Source organism: Phascolarctos cinereus, unplaced genomic scaffold (genome assembly GCF_003287225.1).
Source record: "Phascolarctos cinereus isolate Bilbo 61053 unplaced genomic scaffold, phaCin_HiC Scaffold_5;HRSCAF=322, whole genome shotgun sequence".
NCBI classification, from domain to species: domain Eukaryota; kingdom Metazoa; phylum Chordata; class Mammalia; order Diprotodontia; family Phascolarctidae; genus Phascolarctos; species Phascolarctos cinereus.
Genome location: NW_027555958.1, coordinates 381,628,107 through 381,654,109, shown reverse-complemented (window position 1 = coordinate 381,654,109; position 26,003 = coordinate 381,628,107). Strand labels below are relative to the sequence as shown.

The window sequence follows — 26,003 nt, the reverse complement described above, 5'->3', positions numbered from 1 at the left end:
TATTGGCTATAGTTGATCTATAAAATAGTAAAAATAGGGGATTGAGCAAGATAATCACTAAGGTTCCTTCCAACTCGAAGACCTTTGATCCTAAAAGGTGTCTGTATAATCTCATGTGCCCTTATGTGAAATGGCAGATTGGGCATGCCATATGCTGCTCGAAAGTGCTTTAAGAGCCTTTGGTGTGGCAACAAGACTGGAACTCCAAGAAGGCAGCATGATGGAGTATGAATGGCCCTGACCTAGGATCCAGGAGACCTATGTTCAAATCATACTCGTATCCTAATTTGTTGTGCAGCTTTGGGCAAGTCACTTCCCATCTTCGGGCCTCAGTTTCCTCATCTATAAAATTAGATCATGATGACTCTCTCTTAAATCCTTTCCAACTTTGACTATCAATGAGCCTATGATGGGTCAGAAAAATAGTTTCCTAGAGCATATGGGCAGAGGCCCTCAACACTTTTAAATGAAATAAGCAAGCTCAATCTTGAAAGGGCTCAGGGTGAAAAGATTTTTTTCTAGCCATTGTCTACAGAACTTATTTATTTCCTGTTTGTTTCCCTGGGTGTGTGTGTGTGTGTGTGTGTGTTTGAACTGTTCCTGTTCCCCCAAAATCCCTACTCCTGACCTGACAAGCTAGCTCTCTTCTTCCCCTCTTTCCTCCTTCCTTCACCTTTATTCCCTCCCTTCTCCCCTCCCCCAACCTCTGGAACTGATTTTGGACCTCAGGACACAGATGGGATTAGTTTCCTCCTTGACTTTAAAGTGTCATGATGGGAAATGTAAGCAAAGTAAGCCCATAAGCCTCTACCCTCCGAGGCTTCTCCCGAACCTGCTCTTTGCTCCAGAAATCCTTAGGCTCAGGGTTTAAAGAGACATTTCCAACCTTACTGACAAACTCTCAGCCTCCCGAAGTCACTCTGAAGAGCAACTGGACCAGGGCCATTTACCCCCTTACTTGGTGGACAGCTTCCCATGGGAACCTAGGTCCCGAGCAAAATACACACCTGACCCATCTACCTCAGAGTATGGGAACCTGCCTAGGTGAACTTAATAGTACCCTACCAAGGAGGACCCTGGAGTCTGAGGAAGAGGAGGAGAGAATTACCTTTAGTATGAATCCAAACAAAAGGGAGGCTGAGTGATGTTGAGAAGAGAGCAGCTTTATTCCTCATCTCTTCTTTTTTGGTCTCCATCCTAATAAAGCCCTAGGCTCTGGCCCAGTAGACAGTTGGCTCATGCTAGGTATGCCAAGATTGGCATGTGCCCACAGAACCAAACTGCCTGAGAGAGGGCAAATGAGGATCCACCCTTCCCCCATTCAAGCTTGGAGAGAAGAATTGGTTCCTGCCACTAATTAAAATCTAAGTGGGGACAGAGGAAAATAATGAGAATAAGAGTAGCATTTATATCATGCCTTTTATAATTTTATCTCATCTGATGCTCACAGCCACCTTATAAGGTAGGATTTTATTATCATCACTATTTTGTTGTTGTTCAGTCATGTCCAATTTTTCATCACCCCATTTGGGGTTTTCCTAACAGAGATACTAGGATGGTTTGCCATTTCCTTTTCCAGCTCATTTTGCAGATCAGGAAACTGAGGCAAACAGGGTGAAATGACTTGTCCAGGGTCACACAGCTAGTAAGTGCCTGAGGCCAGATTTGAACTCAGGAGCTGTATCACCTAGCTGTCCCTTAATCTCCATTTTGCTGAAGAGTAAACTGAAGCTGAGAGAGTTTAAATGACTTGCCTAGAGTCACACTACTAGTCAATATCCAAGGTAGGATTTGAACCCCAGGCTTCCTGACTCCAAGCCTTGTCTCCTACACAGTGTCCACAAGAGATACATGACATGTTAAATGTAGCAGATGAGTCTTTTTGTGCACCTATGAGCACTAACAATCAGGAAGCTTATTCAAGTCTTGTAGGCATGTTAAAGAATTTCTTGGTGAGATAATGAAAAGGGCACAGGATTAGGAGCTGAGGGGATATGAGTTCTAGTTGTGCTAGGTCTAGGTGGTACAATAGTAGGAGCCTAGAGGCAGGAAGACTCGAATTCAAATCCAGCCTCAGACACTTACTAGCTGTGTGACCCTGGGCAAGCGACTTCATCTGTCTGCCTCAGTTTTCTCAACTCTAAAATGGATACAGTAATAACAACTACCTCCTAAGGTGACTGTGTTATCAAATGAGATAATGTTTATAAAGCACTTAGTACAATACTTGGTACATTGTAGGTGCTTAATAAAAGGGAAAGCTAGATATCACAATGATAGAATGGCAGGCCTGGAGTCTAGAAGACTCATCTTCATGAGTTCAAATCTGGCCTCAGATGCTTACTAGCTGTACAACCCTGAAGGGTTGCAAGGCACTTCACCCTGTTTGCCTCAGTTTCCTCATCTGTAAAAAGAACCAGAGAAGGAAATGGCAAAGCATGTCAGTATATCTGTCAGGAAAACCCCAAATGCTGTCACAAAGGGTCAGACACAACTTAACAACAAAAGGTGCCTAATAAATGCTTATTTCTTTATTTCCTTCTTTCCTCTACCACTAATACTAACTTGTCTAGGGTCACACAGCTAGGAAGTGCCTGAGGCAGAATTTGAACTCAGTTCTTCCTGATTCTAGGTCCAGTGCTCCCTATGACACCTAGCTACCACCTAGTATTAGGATTAACCCTCTGAGCCTAAATTTCCTCCTCTGTAAGATGAAAGGGTTGAACTAGATGGCATTGAACTCTCAATCTCTGGTTCTGTGATCCTATCACATTATCTTTTTGGAAAAGATGGAAAGAGACAGACTGGGTGATAACATGGTTAGGTGGGTCCAACTTTGATTGACTGGTCAGACCCAATGAATGTTAATTATTGGATCATGCCTGGAGGAAGGATGTCTCCGGTGGAGTTCCAAAGAGCTTTCTTGTTGTCTCTGTTCTGTTGTCAGTGATTGACGACAATTATAAATGCCATGCCTATCAAACTGCATGCATGTGGCACTCAGCCCATAGGAACAAAGATTGCAGTGAATAACCCCCGGAATCAACAGCCCACAAGATCTCCCCAAAGTGGTAAAATAGGCTAAAGCTAACAACATCATAGCTTCACAGATTTAGAACTAAAGGGGACCTCAGAGGTTAGAGTCCAACCCCCCCCATTTCATAGGTGAAGAAACTGAGGTCTAGACAGGTTAAGTGACTTACCCAAGGTCACACAGAACTCGAACTGGAACCTAGAATCTCCAAATCCAAATCCCTTTCCACTATACAACATCGCCTCCTATAAAATTCTGGTAGGAACCAGTATGAAGATTTATATTTGTTTCTTTTTAAAATCAACTCCACAAGCAGAGGGTAGGCTAGAATGTGGCTGGAAATCAACTTATGTGGGAAAAAAAGCTGAGTATTTAAGAGAATGCCCTGCTTCAGTCCTTCAGTGCCTCTCACCTGGGCTTTTACAATAGCCTGCTAATTAATCTCCCTGCCCAAGTCTCTCCCCACTGTAATTCAGCCTCTTCTCAGTCACCAAAGTGATTTTCCTAAAGCATAGGTCTAAACATGTCATTTCCCTACTTAACAAAAAAAAAAATCCATTTGCTCCCTATTACCTCCAGGATCAAATATTTTGTTTGGTATTTAAAGCTCTTCGTAACATGGCCTCTTCACTTTTCCAGTCTTCTTACACTTTACTGACCTCCATGTGCTATGTAATTCAGGGACACTTGCCCACTTGCTCTTCCTAACTCTGACACTCCACCTCCCAATCCGTGCCTTTGTACTGGCTCTCGCCCATGCTTGGAATGCTCTCCCTCTTCACCTCTTATATTCCCAGGATTCCTGCAAGTCTCATTTCAAATCCCATATTCTTCAAGAGGCCTTTCCCAGTTCCCTCAGTTACTAGTGACGTCCCCTCTGAGATTACCACCCATTCTCTCTTTCTCTCTGTTTCTCTCTCACTTTCTCCCTCTCCCTCTCTCTCTTTTCTTCTGTCCCTCTCTCTTTTTCTTTTTCTCTCTCCCTCCCACCCTCTTTCTCTTTTGTTCTCTTTCTCTTTCTTTCTTTCTCTGTCTCTTTTGTTCTCTTTATCTCTCTTTCTGTCTTTTGCTCTCTCTCTTTTGCTCTTTCTCTTTCTCCTTATTTATTTCTGTCCCTGTCTCTGTCTCTCTCCATAATATTATATACCTACACATGCATATATATATATACAATACATATATGTGTGTGTATATATATACAATACATATATGTGTGTGTATATGTATATATATATATACATATACACACACATATAAATCATCAGGTACAATAAGAAATAGAAGTATCTTATATGTACAAGTTATTTACATGTTTTCTTCCCTTATTAGAATATAAACTATTTAAGGGAAGGGGCTATTTTTAGCCTTTATTTTTCTCTCCAGCATTTATATAGTGTTTATAACATAGTAAACACATGCTTTTGGATTGATTGACTGATTGATTGATTGATTGATATGGCAACCAAAAAATGAATGCAATATTAGGTAGAGTTAATAGAAGCATAGCATCCAGAGTGAGAGAGTTTCACTGCTCAGACCACATCTGGATCGTTTTCCTATTCTAGGAACCACATTTTCGGTATGACGTTAACAAAGTCAAGTCCAAAGGCAAGTGACTAGGATGGTGAAGAAACTGGATACCATGCCTCTGAAGTCCCAAGGGGTGAGGTGGGGAGAGAGAATTAGAGGGAAGTGATTTTGTTGTTGTTCAGTTATGTCCAAGTCTTCATGACCCATTTGGGGTTTTCCTGACAAAAGATATTGCTATAATTTGCCATTTCCTTCTCCAGCTCATTTTACAGAGAAGGAAACTGAGGCAAGCAGGGTTAAGTGATTTGCCCAGGGTCACACAGCTAGTAAGTGTCTGAGGCCAGATTTAAACTCACAAAGATAAGTATTCCTCACTCCGGGCCTGGCGCTGTATCCACTGTACCACCTAGCTGCCCCTTGAGGGATATGAGAGTGCTCTTCAAATATAAAAAAAAGAAGGGCTTTCATTTCAAAGAGATACTAGACTTGTTAGGCATGGCCTGAGAGAGAAGCTATAAAAGGAATAGGTGGAAGTTACCAATAGGCAAATTTAAGCTGAATGAAAAGAAAAACTTCCTAACTAGAGCCACCCCCAAAAGGAAGACTTTTACTGCCTCTCCACAAATTCCCCATAATTAGATCAATCAGTCTACAAACACTTTAAGCATCTTCCTTGTACCAGTCACTGTGCTGAGGCCATCGAGGAATAAAAAGATGAATAAAGCTATATTCTTGCCTGCAAGGGCTTTACAATCTAATAAGAGACAAAAATTATTATCATGCACAATAGATCAGAAGTCGGTAAGCAAGATACAAAATGTCACAAGAGATCAGAGGAGGATTATTTCCAATTGGGAATGATCAGGGAAGCCTTTGTGGATAGGGTGCATTTGAGCCAAGGCCTAGAAAGAAGATGGACATTTCTGCAGCTAGAAGGTAGCAGCACAGTAAAGGCATGGAAACAAGAATGTGCTGGATGAGTTTGGGGAAGGATGAATGGTTCAATATGGCAGAAACATCGAGTTTATGAAGAGATTTAATGTGACATTAAACTGAATGATTATGTACTTTATAGGGGAAAACCACACTGTCCTTTGGGTATGATTATGCTACTACCTAATACTGCCTTGGTAGAATGTGTGCATTGAGTTGCTTATCCAGTAGTGGTAATGGACATCAGCCCTTAAACCATCTCTCACCAGCCTCTTTTGTGACAAATGACACAGTCTGTGAGATGGTTATTAGGAGTGTAGCCTATGGCTGTGTGATAGTAAAGCCAACGGGGCTGTATAGTAGGTTAAAGTGGTGACCTTGGACTGGTTATTACCATGCTCTAGTCAATGGAGAGGATTCTGGTTGCTGTTTGTGTTTGTATTTAAGAGGGAAAGAGGACAGGCTGACCTGGGTTGGGGAGAAGTCTCAGAGTGCCTGTTCCACCAGGTATGACAATGAGATACTCACGTAGCCTGTGTAGGGTTAAGATCAGAGAAGAGTGTCTGTAAAAGTCCAACGAGGGAAAGAGAGGGGGAAACCAGGTGCTACAGAGAGATGGGCATCTGCTGTCCAGTTGCTATGACAACTGATGCAGGCTAGGGAGGGGCCCTCCTTGCCAGTTTGTCCTAGTAACCCACAAGCTAGCTATTTAAGTTTTCCTTGTTATTTGGCTGCACTATTTGATTGAAACTCAGGGTATGGGGATGGGGAATGAAGACAGCCTTTCATGTGCCAGCTACCTACTTGTCCCCTGGCTTCTTTGCCCCTTCTCGACTTTTCTCCTTTCCCTCAACATACCCTATGCTCTGTGATGAGCTAATGGAGCCCCAGGGGTGAGGGGGGGGCGGAGGAGGAGGTGTGTATGCAGGGGTTGGGGGGAGAGGGGGAGAGCCAAGAATAAGACTGGAAAATGTCAAGTTGTTGGAATCCTAGAATTGAAGAGCTTGGCAAGGCCCTCCAAAGATACATAGTAGATGGTATTTTCCTATAGGAAATGTACTATAATAGAAAGAACATTCTATTTGGATTCAGAGGACCAAGGTTCAAATCTTGGCCCCTCACTTACTAGCTGTGTGATTATGGGCAAATCATTTACTTTTATGAACTTCAGTTTTCTAATCTGTAAAAATAGGTTTAACGGTGCTTGTTCTAACACCTTCAAGGGACTGGCTTGGAAAAAATAAAACCACTATATATTAATGGGAGCTATTATTAACCCAGTAACTCATGCCAATCTTCCTATGTAGGACCCCTTCCCTGATTCTGTCAAATCACTCCTCTCTTCTTTCTCAAAATCCAACTCAAAACTCACTTCTTCCAGAAATATTTCCCTAAACTAACCTACCTAATTCTTATTGGTACCTTATTCATTGTCACCAAAGGAAGGTTGGGCTAGGTACTTAACATTTCCAACCTTCATTGAGCTCATTGGTTAAATGGGTTAATAATCCTACCTCAAGGTTGTGAGGAAAGTGTTTTTGATAACTTTAAAGTACTAGTAGAAATGAGCTATTATTACAACTTTCACATACAGCCCGTACTATATTAATCTGTACTTCTTATGTTTCTGTGTAAGTGTTCTTAAGTCTTCTTTCTCCATATCTTGTCTTTCTCCACTGACCTTGGAGCTTTTTGAGGACAAAGACCATGTCTTCCCTATCCTCTGGATCCCTCCCTTCCCAGCCCCCCTAAACCAGGGATGACTGACTTAAATCATCACCCAGGATGCCCTGAGATGCTCCTAAGTGAATCTTCCAGTCTGTTTCAGCCTCTAGGATGGGGTCATGCTCTGTAGAGTCTAAGGAAAGGGACTACAGCCAGAAGCTCTGAGCTGAGGTTAGAGAGAACAGCTTAACCTTGGTGAATACAGACCTTGTTTGAATCCTTTCTCAAAGGCAGAGCTGTTCCTGAGATGTCCATGTGGGGCCAGCCTTTGCCCCCTGGGCTATCAAGTGTCCCTGAATGGGCAGCAAAAAGCTATTCAATGTATGCAGTAGTGAGTCCAACAGACAGGTCCGGGGGGCTCACTAATTGAGTGGCTTCAAGGAATGTGGGTCACCATAGAGGGAAGCCAGATGAACCGATTGTTTCTGTGTGTAACTAGGGATAAGCATAGGATAGAAATGAGCAGACACGGAGAGATTGTGGTGGGAAAAAAAGACGGATACCAAGGGAAGAAGGTGAGAAAAAAGTGGGTGTCAGACCCAGAGAAATTAGGTGCCTAAGAGACAAGTCAGTGTCAACTACATATGTGAGACAGATACGTAAAGAGAATGTGGAGAGACAGACACCAGGGGATGTGTGACGGATAAACACAGAGTGCGCATTTGTGATGCACACACAAAAGGCTATGAATGAGAGATAAACAGACACTATGTGTGAGGGATTCACACAAAATGTGTGGGAGAAGGAAGGAGCAGATACAAAGAGGCTGTGTGGGCATAAGATAGAGACACAGCAGGGCAAAGAGACATACAGAGAGATACAGTATGGGGCACCCAGATACATAGAGAAATTATGTGTCTGAGCAGCGGTTGGACACTTGAAAGACACATACAGAGAAAAGTAGTCAGCTCTAGCTCATGAAGCTGGACCCAGAGCTGGGGAAACCACACAAACCCATCTTTCCATCCTTTCTCCCTTTGACTGATACAGGACTGAAAAGGTTCTTTCTCTCTGCCTGCTCTCCCTCTTATATTGAGAAATGATGCAATTCTGTAATACTTAGCCTGGGAGAAAAGGGTGTTCTCCCCTACCTAATTCCCACTTTCAATTACCGTCCCTTTCCCTGCTGCTCTTTCCTCCTGGTCACTTTCCCCTGGAGTTCGTTTCTCAGACTTTCTCTGTTGAGATGTTTCTGGTCTCTGTCACAAGCACCCAAAGATGTGATGACATGAAACAACTTAGGAATGAAATTATCCTGCACAAACGCATGCTCACACATATGCAAAACCACACTCAGGGTCAGCCGGGATGAATCTACTGAGTAACAGTTTTCTGGGGTGTGATTTTGTCCTTGTGGCATCAGAAAAAGGGGAGGAGATCAAGTTTAAAAACTGACCACCTCCATTGTCTCTCTAGCCTCCCACTCCCAACCTGAAAACTTCAGGGTCCTCAACATGTCCCAAAATGCACCAGTGGAATACTTTTACTTTGTGCTGGGCTATTCTACACACAGGTAAAGAAGATCCTTTCCTGGTGTTTTCCAGTCTAAGCTTATCTAGAGCTCTAGAACCAGAAATCTCCTTGGTCTAGAGACCTTTGGCTGAGAGATGGGCCCCTTTTCTAGCTCTCAGTGGATTATTCTTCAGGATGGGGAATCTTTGCATGTTTGGTGGTCAGTCAACAATACTATGTTTTGTCTTTTTTTTTGTTTCACCTTCTCAACATGGTCGGCCTTATTGTCCCTGACTTTTGTTCTCTCCCAGAGCTCAGGGACCCGTTGGATGGCAATTGGGTGGGGAGGCCAGTACTAGTGGGAGGTTGGGCTGTTCTGAAATAACTCATTCAGGAATCTCCCAAGCTAGAGGAGTTCCTCTCCCATACACGTACATGAACACGCGTACACATATTCTGACTGCTGCAGCCAGCTGTGGACCTCAGCACATCCTGTCTGCAGCTTAGATCAACTGTCAGGCTCTGACTGATCCTCACCCCCCAGAGAGCTGTAGCCCCTCTCCCACCTCCTCTTCCCACTGCCTAGGAATGATCCTGCCCCCACATCCCACAACAAGGCTCCATTGGGGTTCTTAGAGTGGGAAGACAGAATAGGATCCTTACTGGCCAAGTAAAATCCTTTCAATGGATAGAAATACGGAGTCCTGCTGGCTAGGTATAGAGGAGGCCTGGTATAGTGAGGCTGCTTTAGATGCTATGTCTTCCAGCTGTGGGGAGAGTGAGAAAAAGCAGAAGATTCTCTGAGGTTGTGTAAATATTTATGGAATAGTAATACAGCTAGGGTCAGCCCACCCCTCTGGCTGGTTCCCCTGCTAAGCTGGAGAAATAGCAGCTGGGACTGAATCTGTCTTGACTAGTCATAGGGACTCAAAGGCTTTTTGGCATGCTGATCCTAGAGTCAATGCTTCCCCCCCTCCCCTTGCCCTTCATTTAGTCCAGAAATGACTGAGCATCTAATTCCCACTTGGGATAAGGAAATGGACAGGAATAGGGCTTGCCTTCCCCCAATATTAGAGGATGTCAGTTCTGACACCAGTTGCGGGGGGGGGGGGCAGTAGGAGGTAGCAGGTGGGAAGTCTCCTCTAGAATGGGAAAAAGGAGATCTTAGCTCCATCATCCTTAGCTCCATCAGATGGAAAAGAAGGAGATCTTGGAAGCCATAATCAAGGATTCTATGAAACGTCAATGAGTCAGCTCAAAATTAGGAATAAGAGATCAAGGGATCTGTCAGTGATCAGGGACACCACCTGGGGTTGTTGTAAAGATCAAATAGCGGATGTGAAAGTATTCTGGGAAATATTTTTCAAGAGAGAGGAGGTGAGAACCCTCTATTCATATATACACTAAAGGGTTTGACATTATTATAATTATTTTTATTATCCTAATCATTGATTCTATCAGAATTGCAGATGAGACAGTGAGAACTTTAGAATCCAAGGCCATGGCCAGAATCTGAGAATTATCAGAGAATACCCTAACCCCTATCTCCTCCAACTACATCCTGGAAAGGGTTAAATCACTGTGGTTCCTCTTCCCTCCCACTGCCCTGCCATTCTGGTTTAATTATTTCTCTATGTAATCAGTCCTTTCTCTTCTTCAAAATGCCAGGCCTCTAAAGCCCAGCACAGGGTATATTACCTTGCTGTTAGGGTTTTAATTGCTCTTTGTCCTGGGCTTGCCAAAATGCTGCCTGTTCCTAGCCTGCCAGGGGTGGGGGTTGGGGAGAGAGAAGAGCTCAGGGCCCAGCTCTCAAGCATGGGCACCGAGAGCAAGGTTCCCTTTTCCTGGGTACCCAGTGGTACAGTGGGTACAAATTCTGCCACTCAAAGAACTAAAAATTAAAATAATTGAATTATCTCCTAATTAACAAGAAAGGAAGAAAAATGAGGAGACATCTAGTTGCTGAGGATCATATCTCCAAATTTCACCAGAGAGAATGGGGTTTGGAAATCAAAAGCTGTAGAAATAATAGGAAGTATAATTTCATGTAAAAAGTACCATTTAAGAATCAGAAGGCCTGAGTTCAAATCCTAATTCTACAATTCACAACCTACGTGACCTCGGGCAATTCTTTTCCCTCTCTGGGCCTCCATTTTCTCATCTATTAAATGAGGAAATTGGACCAAATAAACTGATCTCTTTCTATAGGATTTTGACCAAGATAAGGTTAGAATCTAGGCCTCCAGACTTCCTGTCTTGGCTAGTAGCATGTATTGCATACAACTAAGGAGATGTGCTCTTTCTTCTTCCTGTCCCTGATCCTATCTAACCCTCAACCTAGAGCTTTTTAGAAATCCTTTCTATCCATGAAGATGTAAATCACCTATAACTGGGGGGTGGGAGGAGTCTTAAGGAGCTGCCTAATGTTCAGAGACATTGTTAGATGGCTTATTCCTGGTCATGTAGGTAGTAAGTGTCAGAAATGAAGTTTAAACCTGGGGTTTACAAACCCCAAGTATGACATACCACTATAATATATTGCTGCTACCTAGAGAGCTACGTGATACAGAGGATAGAACATAAGAAGTTAGAGCCAAGAAGGACTGAGTTCAAATCCTGCCTCAGACACTTATTAGTTTTATGATCCTGGGCAAATCAAAATTAACCTCTCTGTGCCTCCGTTTCCTAATATGTAAATATGAGTAATAATAGGGGTAATAATAGAACCTACTCAAAGTTCAAATAAAATAAGATATGTAAAATGTTTTGCAAACCCTAAAACCCACTTGTAAGTTCTAGGTTTCATATTGTTGCTCACAACTACATCCTTCCACAAATAGTCCTTGGTGTCTCTGTAAGAGACAAAACACAGCAATGAAAGGACTCCTGATAGCTCTGACCTGGTGGGGTAATATTTATGTTCTGTGGGACCTCGGAGATCCTAGGTGAGAATGAAAAGAGAATAATAGCAAAGCTTAAGTCAAAGGGCTTCGGGATTAAGAGATGTAGATTTTGTCCAGCTCCTTTCCCTTCCCATTCCTTGGTTTCCCTCTCAGTAAAGAAAGCCCTCTGAGGAGGTTGGCACAGAAGCCGAATGAGATCATTTTCTACCAAAGGCTCTCTAGGCAAAACATTTTACAAGAGGACAGAGGGCAACTCTTTGAGATAGATGGGCCTTTCTCCTCTTTCTTTCTCTTCTGCTCCCTCTCTTTGGCTAGGCTGCCTTCTGGAAGAGCTCCTCACCCCCCTCTTTCTCTGCAGGTGGTTCCCCCCTCTACCATGTGGGCCTCAGCTGTCCCTAACTCTAGGCAGCCAGCGCAGAACAACACGAGAGCCATTCTCAGCCCTGACCATGGTTCCTGGGGCTTTACCCCAGTGTAGACCTCAGGAGACCTATTCTCACTACCATACCTCCTCTGTATATGCCCCCCACACATATGCCCTCCCACTATCACCTTGGAGTCGAGGTAACTGCTCTAGGAAAGGTTAGGACCTCTTCACATGCAGCACAGCACAGATCACAGGAGAGGCTGTGATTCCCTTATCTGTACAAAAAGGTCTCAGAAGAGCAATCCCTTCAGTTACCAAAAGTGCCCTGACCCATTGACTCAAATAACGGGTGCTAATTTACATACTGTTCACTTAAGTAGAAGTACTCTCCAGGCTCTGCTCCTTTCCCAGTAAAACTCCCTATCTCTGCAGTGTCAGGTTGGGTGAGCCCAGAGTGGGAAAAAACAAAACACACTGGTTGGGTTCCACTTGAGTGCCCTTCCTGGTCTCTGTTGCCCCACTGTCCCCATTCCTTCCCATAAAATAATGGAAGGGAGCTGAGGAGCTTCTGCCCAAAGTCCTCCTTCTCAGCCTTGGTGAGTAGGAGGGCTCACACAGAGCAAGGAAAGCCTCAGATTCAGAAACCAGATGGCAGGCACACAGGATTCTACAGGACCTTGCTGCTTTAGGGGAAGGGGCTGAGAGATTAGAGGTTCTCTGAGAGGATCCCCCTGAGAGGTTCAGTAAGTGAACCCTAAGATGTTCACAGCCTATCCCTAGAGCTGATCTTCTTGGTGGGACATTGACTCTTTATGACCCCTCTCCTGCTAGTTCACCATTCTGAGGCAAGATGAAGCCACAGGGCAGACTTCCAGGATCGGGGAGGAGGTAGAGGGATAGGGCCATATGGGACAAATAGAGAATGGCTGTGAGGGAATGCACAATTCAACCTCCATCCTCCTGCATGAAGCAGTTACCTAGTGGACAGAAAACTTTTCACTTCACTCCCCGCTACCCCAGACCATATGCAAGTGTACATGAAAAGACCCAAGAGACCCTTCAGAGCCAATGTGTTCTACAAACAATAGCAAAATTAGCAAGGGAGGTACATGTGGGTTTGTCTTTACCTTTTTGGAATGGGGCCCCCACCTAGCCTCAGATCTACTACAATCGAGGCCTTGTCTAAAATGGACTCTTAACCGCTTGGGCAGTCTGGTGAAGTCTATACACCCCTTCTCAGTAATGTTTTTAAATGCATAAAGTACAATACATAGGACTATAAAGGAAACCAATTATGTTGAAATATAGTTATCAAATTATTTTTTAAAACAAATTCCCAATTAAGAATCCCTGTTCTAGAAAGTCACAGATGAGGCAATGGGATAGGGAGTTCTGAGCTCAATCTAGAGGAAAACATTGCTAGCTGCCCCACTTTGCAGAATCGCCCCACTTTGTCTGAGCCCAAAGAAAATCCCTCATGGTGGGTCAGTGTAACATTGTTTCCCCAGTTAACCCAGGAATACAGCTGATCCTAGAAGTCCCTGAATGAGAAAAAGCAAGATGCATGCTTAGAATCCCTACTCAGTAGTCCCCTCCCCCACCTTCAAGCCCAGGTGCTGATTATCCTGACTCCTCATTCAGGACTCCACAAACCCCTGTGGGTCCTCCCCACAATAGCATTAGGAGTAATAAAAATAGCAACATTACTCTTAACTCCAATTTACATCATGCTTTATGGTTTACAAAGTGTTTTCTTCACAACAACCCTCTGGGGTACATAGTACAAGGATATTTAGCCCCATTTTCAGATGAGAGCCATAGTCCAGAATGATCATAAATAGATCAAGAGACGCAAGGGGCCTCCAAGGTCATCTCATCCAACCTTCTCATTTTACAGATGAGGAAACTAAGGCTCAGGGAGATTAAATGACTTGTCCATGGTCATGCCAGCCAGTAAGTAATCAAAATGAGGACATCCCCAATCCACTGACTCCATGATTAGTGTTCTTCCCACCAAACCACACTTTCCTCCCAAGGAAAGGACAGAGCTAAAACTCAGAGGTTAAGTGCTTTGCCCATGTTCATACAGCCAGTAGCATCAGAGCTGGAATTTGAACCCATGTCTCCTGACCCCAAATCAAAGATTCTTCCTCACCACCCCATGGTTTTATTGAGCCTGTTCAGAATTGGTACACTCGAGATGTAATAGATTATAAGATTGTGGGATTTATAGCTGGAGGGCCTTTAGAGATACTTGGGTCCTGGTCTCTCATTTTACAGATGAGAGAACTCAGAGAAATGTCTTGCCTTAAGCCTCCAAATACCAGGACAGAGTTTAGGACATTAAAAGTTTCTACCTGGATACACCAAGGAAACCAGCAGCAGTTCCAGGCGGGTAGGTCTGGTTTGAATGACATCCTGACTTTTGAGAAAGGAATCTAGACACCCCACCCCATAGCCCCATACCCTCTTTTTTCCCTTGGTCTCAAAGGACATCCATCCAGACTTCCCCATGGGCATTTGAGCAGTTCAATTTAACTAGAAAAGCAAAAGACCCTGGCCAGGGAACCCGAGATGGGAGTTCCCCACTGCTGGGTTTTTCCATCCCTAATGCTAGGTTTCATGCTGCTAAAGCAGCAGTCCCTTAGTGGTCAGAGAGGTAAAAAGGGGAAGGGAATAAGCATTTATATAACACCACATGTGCCAGGGACTGCACCAAGGGCTTTACTAATTTTATCCCATTTGATCCTCCCAACCACCCTGATTGGTAGGTGGTATCATTATCCTCTTTCTACAGTTGAAAAAAACTGAGACAAGCAGAAGTTAAGTGACTTGCTGAGGGTCACACAGTTAGTAAGTATCTGAGACCAGATTAGAGCTCAGGTCTTCCTGCCTCTGTGCCCAGAACCACATCTACCAGACTACTTAGCTGCCTAAGACACCAGCTGAAAGTCAAGGATCAGATGACAGGTCTTAGAAAGCACTGTCCACATCTCCATATGGATTCCAAGAGGCTCATGTGACTCCTCCACCTGAAAAAACTGAGGCCCAAAAGCTGGATGGGCTCGCCCCTGAGTAGGAGAGGCGGTGGAATATGTAGAATATGAGGTCTGATGTTAAAAGACCTCAATTCAAATCCCACTCTATGTGGGCAGATCACTTGGTTCAGATCTTGACTCTGGCACCTACTACCTCTGTAAACATGGGTTGATCACTTGATACAAACCCCCCACACTCATCTCCACTCCAGCCTCAGTTTCCTTTTTGGTTAAAAAAAAATATATATATATATATACACACTTTTAGTTGTTTTGAGGCTTCAGCAAAATAATGTGCGTAAACTGCTTTGCAAACCCACTATATAATAGCTTTCATTACACTCCATGACTCACCCCAACCTTCACCATACCCACCCACACCTCTGTCCCCCAAGTTCTATGACCAGTTCAGTTCTTGCTGTCTTTTCACTGACCAGGTCCTCCTCTTTCCATCTCTCCTCCCTCCCACTTTGTTGCTATAGTTCAGTGGTTTCAGTCATGTCCAACTACAGTTGTGATCCCATTTGGGGTTTTCTTGGCAAAGATACTGGAGCAGTGTGCCATTTCCTTCTCCAGCTCATTTTACAAATGAGGAAACTGAGGCAAACAGGGTTACGTGACTTGTCCAGGGTCACACAACTAGTAAGTGTCTGAGGCCAGACTTGAACTCAGGAAAATGAATCTTACTGACTCCAGGGCTGGCATTCTATCCACTAAGCCATCTATTTACCTTCTATTACACAAGGTATTTCTTAAACCAGTCCAGTTAGCTAGGTCTTGGTGATTAGAGTTTCTAAAGACTCCCTCAGTTCTTCTTTCTCAGTCTTCCTTTTGAAAGATTCACTGGTCCCATCTTCTGTGTCCTTACTTCTTGAGAATGAAAGAGTCTAGGAAGAGGCTGACCCCCTGCCTTCTGCACAAGAGGAAACTTTAGCACAGAGCATGGGGAGGAATTCAACCCAGGTTCTCCCTTGTGCATCAGGGGCAAAACCAAGAAGGCTGGAAATGCTGTCCCTTCCCACCACCACCACCCAAAGGCATGGCTGAGAAAACCCAAGGTCATACATGCTCCCTGGCATAGCAGGGGTTAAATCCCTCCAGCTCCAGGTAGAGGTCAGAGCCACAAGCCTTGATCAGCACCACCCTATCCAGAGAACGGTTCTGAATAGAAGATGCAGCAGTAGCTCTTTGTCTACCTGCTCTGGGTGTTAAAGAGCCAGCTCCTGGCCTGTACTCGCCTGTGCCTGGGACAGAAGTCACTGTCAGGGAAATGAGGCTCTGTAGCTTTAAGTACAGCTGTAGCTTTAAGTACTGAGCAGGAGTGGTGAAGAGAAGAGGAGAGAGAGAGAGAGGGAGAGAGAGAGACAGAGACAGAGAGAGAAGAGAGAAAGAGGGACAGCAGGAAGGTTCGGGTTCTCTCCCTCCGCATGGGCCACTGCTGATGCTTTTTCTGGCTGTCTCAGGAGGGTGCAGGGGAAGGCGGGTTGGAGTTAACCCTGGGAGCAGCGGGCAACTACCCAGTGAAGAGCTAGCTAGCCAGTGGGAAAATGCTCCACATGCCTGTGCCCAGGTCAGGGAGGCCGATCAAGACGGTGCATTTCCCCAACAGGTAAGAGCACCTTTTACCTCATTCCCCACCCCCCTCTCCGAGCATGCCCCAGTGGCAAAGCAGTGTGAATCTTGAGAAGCTGCAGCCTTGAAAGCTGGAGAGCCTGCCTAGGAGCTGCTCTTTCTAGCCTGCCTTAGCACGCTTTGGGTGATGGGTGTGGGGTCTGCAAGAAGGAGGGTCTCTTGGCAGCCCTCCCTTTCTCTGACAGAGGGAGATTAGTCAGAGCTATTGGAAGCTTCCTGTCCCCCCACCCCTCACCCCACTGCTTTCCTAGCCATTTGAGGGGAGGGATTTGGATGGAGACTAATGGACAGGAGGTGTTAGGATTGAGGATGGAGACTAGCATTTCAATTTCTCCACCACTCCTGGGACCCCCACCCCACCGATGGAGACCGGGGCAAAGCGGAAACAATAGCGAAACTTGAAGGAACTTAGGTCTTCGTGGAAATGTGTGCACTCTGAATGAGAGAGGCTGAGCTTAGGAAAAGGGGCAGGAGGAGCACTGACCAGTACTACCATGAGGCTAAACCACTGTGCATTGAGGGTATGGGACGGTGGAAGCAATGAAAAGCACCCTGCAGGGATGTTGCTTCCTCTGCTCCTGGGTAAGCTCTGTACACTAACCCAGGGGTCCGCTTCTAGAGGGAGAAGGAAATGGTTGAGTGAAAGGTGGAACCCGGCAGATGACTGGCTGTGCATTTGAATTTATGAACAAGTGGCAGAGGCTGGAGTCCTCAAAGGAATCTGCCCTGAGGAGGAAGAGGCAACAAGGAGAGTCAGTGCACAAACTATGGGAGCTAGAGGTGATGTAGGGAAAGGACTGGTCTCGTGTGCCATTAGAAGTCTATGTGGAGAGGTCTGACGAGAGAGAAGGTGGGATGGACTGCAATTGTTTCATAAAAAAGAAGTTAAAATGAATAAAGATGGGAAGCAGCAAAAGTACCTTTCAGCCGGGGAAGCCCGAAACTGATTTGGAACCTGGAATTCAGAGGGAGCGTTAGGAAATCCCAGTGGCCTGGGTAGAGGCTGGATATTTTCCTTGCATTGTTTTATGCCCTCCTTTCTCCCCTCTTCCCAACCCCACATGTACCCCTGCTTAGCCTACCATCTGATCTAGCTTATTAGAGAAATAGACAGGTTGTAAATTGAATGGGGCAATGCAGAAGGGGTTCATGGGTGTTGCTGCTGTTGCTGCCCCTGCTACCACCTCCCAAACTGAGGAACCCTCCCCACCCCAGCTTTCCTCTCACTCTCTGGGGGACCAAGTCAGCACCCTCTGGTAAAAGCAGTTTCCCCTTTTCCCCCAGGGTTTTTGTGGAAGTAGCAGTGGTTGCTTCTCATTAGGAATCAATTGACTGCAAGCTTTGCACACAAAGACAATAGGGTTAGAGAAAAGGAATAAGCAAAGTTAGGAGGATAAAAATGGTAAGAACATAGGAATTCCATCTTCCAGCTACAGTTCCTGGGAAACCCACTCCTACCCTGAAGGGTATTTGGAGTGCTGGAATCCCCTGGTTGGTTGTCAGTCCCCACAAGGTTGTTGTTCCTAACTGTGAAGTCCCAGGGGCTTTGTCCTCTTACTCAGGGTCATGTAGGCTGGTATGGTAAGAAAAGAATTTTGAATCATTCTGCCATTCTGGTGATTGGTTGGAAGAGTTGCAGGCGGGGGTCCAGGATTGGGGCTGGGGTGGGGGGGGGAGGGGAAGAGTGGGGCAATGGAATGAGGGATTTACCAAACAATTGTTCAATTTAGGAAAATCACTGGGGGTTCCTGTTTCAGGGGAGACTCTGAAGGCCCCTATTTCTTGACACTGAGTACTGTGAAAAGAGGAGGAAAGTACTGAGGGAAATTCACGCATAGCACACCATACTCCAGGACCAACCCCAAATCCATCCAAGAACTGCCTAGTGATAACTTGTACCAAGGAAAACCAGGACTTACATTGGTTCATGTCTTTCCCATCCCCTGAATGAAGCTAAGAATCCCCACTATACCTTCTTATACCCTTTTCCCATAGTGTCTTTCTCAACCCCAATTAATATCTTACCCACATGCCACTAAAATCCTTAGTGTCAACCCTCCCCCAACTCTTCTCAACCTGTACCATCTTCCACCACTCTCATTTCCACATCTTCCCCCACACACAAACCCCAAGAGCACCATCAAATCTGTTACTGATCTACCCCCAGGCAAGTCTGGGCTTTGTATGGAAAGTATAGTATTTTCTCTCCAGAATTAAAGTGAAAGGTAAGAGCTTCTGGCTCCTTAACAGAAATAAATCCATCTTCCCTGCCCAGGGAAGGGCACAGGTTATATAACACTGGCATAGGCTACTGCCTACTGGGGTAGGATTGTGATTCATGTGCCACCTTGAGTATCAGGTTCCCAAATCAAATAAATGTTGGTGGGGGATTAGGGAGAAAATCGGTAAGAAAAAAACCAGGCTGAAAATTCTGGAATTCATACCAGAACCAGAAAGGCCCAAGAGCTTAGGCTACAGTTAACATAGGACAGGTTAACATTTGCGATCCTGGCCTTAGGACATGCCAGAGGAACTGAAAACCTAATAGCACAGCTGGAGACTGTGGTCATGGTATAGGGCTCACTTCTTACTGCAGGAACTAATCTAAACCCTCTCACCTGCCTCATTCTCCCCCAGAAGGGTTTAGCTTTGGCCAAAAGAGATAAAGCTAAGCGTGCTAGTTGGCCTAGTGGATAGAGCGTTAGACTTAGAGTCAGGAAGACCTGCCTCAGACACTTATTAGCTTTATGATCCTAGTCAAGTCATTTAAACTCTCTATCTCAGCCTCAACTTCCTCATCTATAAAAACAGGGTTAGTAACAGCACTTATCTCACATGGTTGTTGGTGATTACCAAATGAAATAGCACATGTAAAGCACTATGGGAATCTTAGAGTGCTTTACAAATTTTCATTTGTGTTTTTTAATACTCATTCTTTAGGCTCTTTCCTACCCAACACACCAGATCCAAATTCTCTAGAGGGCCCAAAGGACAAGACTGGAAAGATGTAGGGCTTTTTTAGGATGGGATTCCTGGGGTGGAGTTGAGAGATGGAGTGTGGTGTATTACTTAATCAGCTCCCTACATCATGCTGGAAGGAAGCAGCTTCTGGGTACTCTAGAGGAGTGAGGGGGTTAATGTAAAGCCTTATTTGATCCAGGGTAGATGGATCCCCATGCCAATTTTTTCTCTCAAGAGCATGATACCAACCCATCACTAAACACTATTCTGACAAGCAGATTGGTAATACAGAAAGAGAGCTTGATTTGGAGTCAGAAAAGGTTCAAATCTGCCTCTACCATTTATTACTTATGTGTCTTTGGGCAAGTTACTCGTCTTGTCTGGGCCTTGTTTCCTCATCTGTAAAAGACTCCATGAGGTCCCTTCTGGCACTAAATCTAAGATCCTAAGACACATTGCAGCCATCAAACCACCAGCATCCCTCCTGCCTCCACCACTGTGTTCACCCAGGGCAGAAAAGTTTGTAGTCTGGGCCCCTCCATAAGTGTGCCCCAGCTTCCTACCCTGAGGAATCTAGGAGCAGAATTCACAGCGGTAAACACACTTAACCCACAGCTGGCTCTCTGGGGCAGAGGGCTGATACCTTGGAAAAGATTGAGCCTCAAATGAGAGGATGAGGATGAACTTCTACTAGGCGTGTAAAGCCAATAAGCTGCTTCTCATTAGTGGAAGTTTTATGAGACTAGGCACACACACACACACACACACACACACACACACACACACACATCCCACAAGCAGACCAGTATTGTTGTTTTAATCCCTTCCTTCAGAGACTCTGCCCCTTCCACTTGGGAGCCCTTTGGAGGCTATCTTGGCACTGGGCAGGTTGTGAACAGTTCCCTCAGTTTGTTAAAACATGGTAGTCACAACCTGTGTGTCTTGCCCAAATCACCTAACCTCTTTGTGCCTCAATTTCCTTATCTGTAATGTGAGAAAGTTAGATTAGAAGACCTTTAAGCTTGTTTTTTTCCCTAGCTCTAAATCAGTATCTCCCCTAGTTTATTATTGGCTGTCCTAACCAACTGAACCAGACCAGAAAACCTAGATCTTGAGAATATGAGTCCTTAGGGGTCTGTGTTGGTCTGTGACCCTGAGGTCCCATCCTAGATGAGAAACCTTCTAGAGTACCTTCCATTTATAGGATTCTCTTCTTGGCTCTGGAGAATTCTATTGGTGGTTAAATAGGAAAGAGAATTTTTTTTTAAGTTTGCTATCAATAAGCCATGTGACCTCAAACAAGTCAAAGCATATTATCTCTAACCTGAGCCTGCCCTTGGACCTCTGAGTGTTTTTGTTGTTCACCCATTTTCAATCATGTCCAACTCTTCATGACCCCTTTTTGGGGTTTTCTTGGCAAATACAGGAGTGGTTTGCCATTTCCTTCTCTAACTCATTTTACAGATGAGAAACTGAGGCAAACAGGATGAAGTAACTTGCCCAAGGTCACATAACTAGTGTCTGAGGCCAGATTTGAACTCAGGAAGATGAGTCTTCCTGACTCTACTGCCCTACCTAGTTGCCCCCTCAGAATGTAAGGGCACTTTGGAGTAACCCAGGGCCATGCAGAGGGAGAGGAAGTATGGCATTCAGCATAACTAGGTTCTCTGGGCCTTTGTGTACTAGATCCTAATGGTGATCACCTAATGGTGATCCCAATGATTTGCATTGAGGTTTAGGGACTACAGCCACATGGCCCATGGACACCCAAGTCAGGGTCATTTGTTGGAGCATGAAGTTACTAACAAGGCTGTCCTACCTCAAGGAATCTTTTTTTCCCATTGGATTTATTATCTGTGCATCAGAAACAGCTAAGGACATCCAAGCCACTATGTAGAATGCATGATTGTAGGGTTGCTGTTTTGTGCAGTTCAGACATCCACAGTGTCATCCATCTCAGACCCTATGGTTTTGATGATTGGCCTCAGAGCGCAGAGGCAACTATCCAAGGGAATGACGGAGTCCTCTGTGATTTAACTTAGCTTTTGTTCAAGGGCTCTATTACCCACTTAGGCAAACTGAGTCAATGACTTGACCCCAAGATGTTTGGAAGAAACCAACATCTTCGGGGAGGAGGAGTAAAGAAAGCAGCAGCCAGAAGAACTCATGTAAATTAATACTGGCAGGAATCAGGCTGCCAGCAAGAAAGGAATGGGATGGAGTCCCTATATGGCACTGGTGATGGAAAACAAGACTTGTGCCTCAGTTATCATAATAATGCATATGTATACAGTGTTATACTTTTCAAAGAAATTTCACACATATTTTCATTTGATTCTCAAATACCCCAAGAAAGCTTGCAAGGTAAACAGTATTTTACAGGTGAGGAAACCAGGACTCCCAGAGGTTAAGTGATAGTAGGTCTGCAGGTCTTTTGATTCCAAGTACTCCAAGGACTATGTCTTACACTTTTTTGGTGAGGAATGGGGGAGTAGTACATTGCCTAGTCTAATGTTAGGCTAATTGTACTAGATACTTATTGACTGGCAGGTTTTTACTACTCTTTTGCTTTATGCAGTGGTTGTTTTTAAGGGGACTTGATCTGATCTAATCTGAAGAGCTCCAAGGGGGATATTGTTGGGCAGAAGGGAGGACCTGTAATAAATCTAAATCTGCACTATGAAAGCCTTGTTGTATGTAAGAGGATTCTCTACTACATCAAGATTTTTAAAAGCTATACTTAAATGCCATGAGTATCTAACTTTTATTTAAAAATTTACAAAACTACAAACCCTTGCTTATAGTTCATGATATACAATGAGTGACCAAACAACAAATTCAAATTCCAATACTAAATAGATCAAAAATGTATAAAACTATGCCCAGACCAAAATATGTTACTGGAGTGGCAGATAATTAACCAACAATCATTTATTAGGCACTTACTATACTCTAAAGCCCTAGGGATACAAAAATCAGTTTCAAAAATAGTTCAAAGATTAAACTATCCCTGCCCTCAAGGAGCTTACATTCTTCCAGGGAAGAGAATCGATGGGAAGAAGCATTTATTAAGTGCTTACAATGTGCCAGACACTGTGCTAAGTGCTTTACAAATATTATCTCATTTGATCTTCACAATCACCCTGGGACCTAGGTGCCATTATTATCCCCATTTTACTGTTGAAGAAACTGAGGCAGACAGAGGTTACATGCTTATTTTAATGGGATACATACAAAATAAATAAACAGTGATATGCAAGTATAGAAAAGTTGGGAGTTTTCGCATTTAGGCCAAATAGAGGTACTAATCTCTTTTAATTAGTCAGGGAAGAGAGAAGATTTCAGGAATTCTTGAAATAAGGAAAAGGGAGACTTTAGACAGCTTTTAGATGAATGACCTTCCAAGCCCAGGAAGTATTTTGGGAGAGATCTCAAGGACAAGGATGAAGTGATCAGATGACCATTTTCATGGCATACAAGCCCTGCCAAATTCTTGATAAATATCTTTGCTGTGTATGGATGGTAGTTTCTATACATGTTGCTTACAAGAGCTTAGGATCTGGAACCCTATGTAAAGTATGAGTACTTAGCAAGTTTAAAGATAGCTTGGTCATCAGCCAAAGAAGAAACACTGAAGGGGAAACTGTGATAACATTTCCCTTAAAAAAAAAAAAACCTCTGGTTGCTTAGATGAGGGAAGTACCAAAGATCATTTTTCTCAGTGCTTATAATATTTTATTCTTTTTCTTAAGGCATAGTAAGCAATATCCTAGTGAATGTACAAATAATCTGAACTGGGATTCTTCTTTTTATTTGCAGTATTTCCTCAAAAATAAAAAAAAAAATAAAATAGAGAGGGTTTTTACTGTAACATGTGGCTATAAAGTAATGAGACCAGTTTAGAAGAAATCAGGATTGTTATTTTATATTGACATCCCTGTGGAAGGGGTTTGCCTCCTAGGATTCTCTGTGGAAGAGCTACAGTCCCAAGGAATGGCCGGTTCAGAAAAGGAAATAGAATCCAGATTCATTACACCCAAATGACTTTACAGGGAATATAAGGTCTTCTGCCACACCCCAACATCCACGGCCTCAGGAATCCAGGGAACAAAAGAGATAACTGGGTATTCCCAGTCTGGGAAACAAACGATGAGGCCATCACAGGACAAGGAAACAGTTGTTTACTCATGAGGGTCTGGTTCTAGAGCTTTTATGCTAGGTAAGAAACTGATTCTGGGAATTTCCAAAGAACTGTCCCGTTAATTCTCCCATCACAAATCCAAAAGTTCCAAAGGTCCGTAGAAAACATTCTACTAGCCAAGAGAATCAAAATGAAAGTTTGAACGCCTAGATTTGATTTTTTTTTTGTACACCAATCTACTCAGGAAGTCTAGTCACTCATTCCCATCAGTTGTCCTTTCCATAAGATGGAACCAAAGACCTCTGCCCCACACTGGGCTATGGTGAGCATGAGTGAAATAATACTAGTCAAGTGAGTTAAACTCTAGAGTTCAAAGTCACTATGTGTCTCTTGGAAATCTCCACCCTCTCATCCCAACTTCTCGAGCAGCTAACAGAAACCAGAGAATAAGGGGGTGTTGGGAAGGATGGAGAGGTTCCAAGAGTCAACAGGACAAAGATGACTGCTCTGTCTTCCCCCTCCATCATCTTCAACTCACCTCCATCTTCAGATAATCTAGTGCTTCCATGATGAGGCTGTCCCTGAATATCCCCTTTTGAGGACACAGACTTTGGCCATCATGCTACTCTCACCTAGGCAGAGGCAGCTAGGTGGCAAAGTAGGGAAGAGCACTGGACCTGGAGTGAGGAAGATCTGAGTTCAAATCCAATCTCAGATACTTACTAGCTGAGTAACCCCCTTGCAGTTCCATAAACAAGACATTCCATCTCTCAACCCTGGGCTGTCCCTGAAATGCTCTCCCTTTTTAACTCTGCCTATGGGCTTCCTTTAAGTCCCAACTAAAATCCCATCTTTCATAACTCCTCTTAATTCTGATGCCTGCCCTCTCTTAATTTTTGCCTATTTATCCTGTACACAGCTTTCTTGTACATCTTTGTTGGCTTGTTGTCTCTCCCATTAGATTGTGAGCTCCTTGAGGGTAGGGACAGTCTTTTGCCCCTTTTTGTACCACCAGTACTTAGCATAGTGCCTGACATATAGTAGGCATTTCATAAATTTTTTTGGAGGCAATAGGAGTTAAGTGACTTGCCCAGGGTCACACAGCTAGCTAGTAAGTGTCTGAGGCAAGATTTGAACTCAGGCCCTCCTGACTCCAGGGCTGGTGCTCTATCCACTACACTACCTAGCTGCCCCCAATAAATATTTGTTGACTGGCTGACTCAGACAAGTCACTTAACCTCTGTCTGCCTCAGCTTCCTTATCTGTAAAACAGGGATAATAATAGCACCCACCTCACAGGGTTGTTGTGCGGATAAAATGAGATATTTGTAAATGCTTAGGACAATGCCTGGCACACAGTAAGCTATATATAAATGTTAGTTATTACTATTATTATTATTATTATTATTATTATTATTATTATTATTATTATTATTACTTACATCTTTTTGTTGTGTAGACACTCTGCCCTTCTCAGAGATCAAATCAGCCACTGTCATTACTAGGGTATTTGCTTATGAGATAAACAGTTCTGCAGAAGAGCTTGGATCGAGAGCAAGATGACTAACAGGAGGGTGTGTGTGTGTGTGTGTGTGTGTGTGTGTGTGTGTGTGTGTGTGTGTGCTTGTAAGGGAGGTGGGGCAGCAAAGACAGTTTCAGGCTTGAGGCAGAGCTCTAGGGGATAAGAAATACCCAGCTTCAGCCTAGATCTGGACTCTCTGAAAAAGGGTAGAATATAACATCGGGATTCAGTAATACAGCTCTGGGCTGGAAGGCCTATGCAGGGTTACTCCATGCAGGAAAAGATATGTTAGTAAGAAGGGCAAGAGGTTGCAGAGAGGCATAAATAGAAGGGCTTTTGGAGAGAGGTACGCTAGTAGAACTGTTATCCTTGGATTCTGACAATGTATCTGACAATGTAGACATAAAAATTTCCTGATGTGAGTTCCATGGGGCAGCTAGGTGACGCGGTGGATAGAGCGCCCACCTGGGAGTCAGGAGGACCTGAGTTCAAATCCAGCCTCAGATACATGCTATTTACTAGCTGTATGACTCTGGGCAAGTCATTTAATCCCAAGTGCCTCATAAAAAAAATGTAAGTTACTTGAGGGCAAAAACAAACTCTAGAGCCTAGCAAGGTATCTGGCACATCTTTTCATGGGGGAGGGGGTGGAAGAGAACTGGGCAAAGGACTCAACCTGTGATTCCATCGTAGTAGGAAATTCCTGGTAAGAAAAACACCCTTTTTTAATGCAGTGTAATTCTGGGTGATAGATTTAAGGTTGGA

The 26,003-nt window shown here is 44.0% G+C and overlaps 1 protein-coding gene across 6 annotated transcripts in view; it reads left to right on the top strand.

The window, feature by feature from the left end:
• NAV1 (neuron navigator 1) overlaps positions 1–26,003 on the top strand; it is a 352,950-nt gene that overhangs the window by 253,528 nt on the left and 73,419 nt on the right. The window contains exon 1 of one of the 6 annotated variants that reach the window (XM_078156432.1): positions 16,314–16,591. The exons of the other annotated variants lie outside the window; for them this stretch is intronic. Within the exon in view, the coding sequence (XP_078012558.1) occupies positions 16,530–16,591 (62 nt within the window). The 5' untranslated portion in view covers positions 16,314–16,529. Of the gene's footprint in view, positions 1–16,313; positions 16,592–26,003 lie in introns of those variants that run through there. 6 annotated transcript variants of the gene reach the window in all.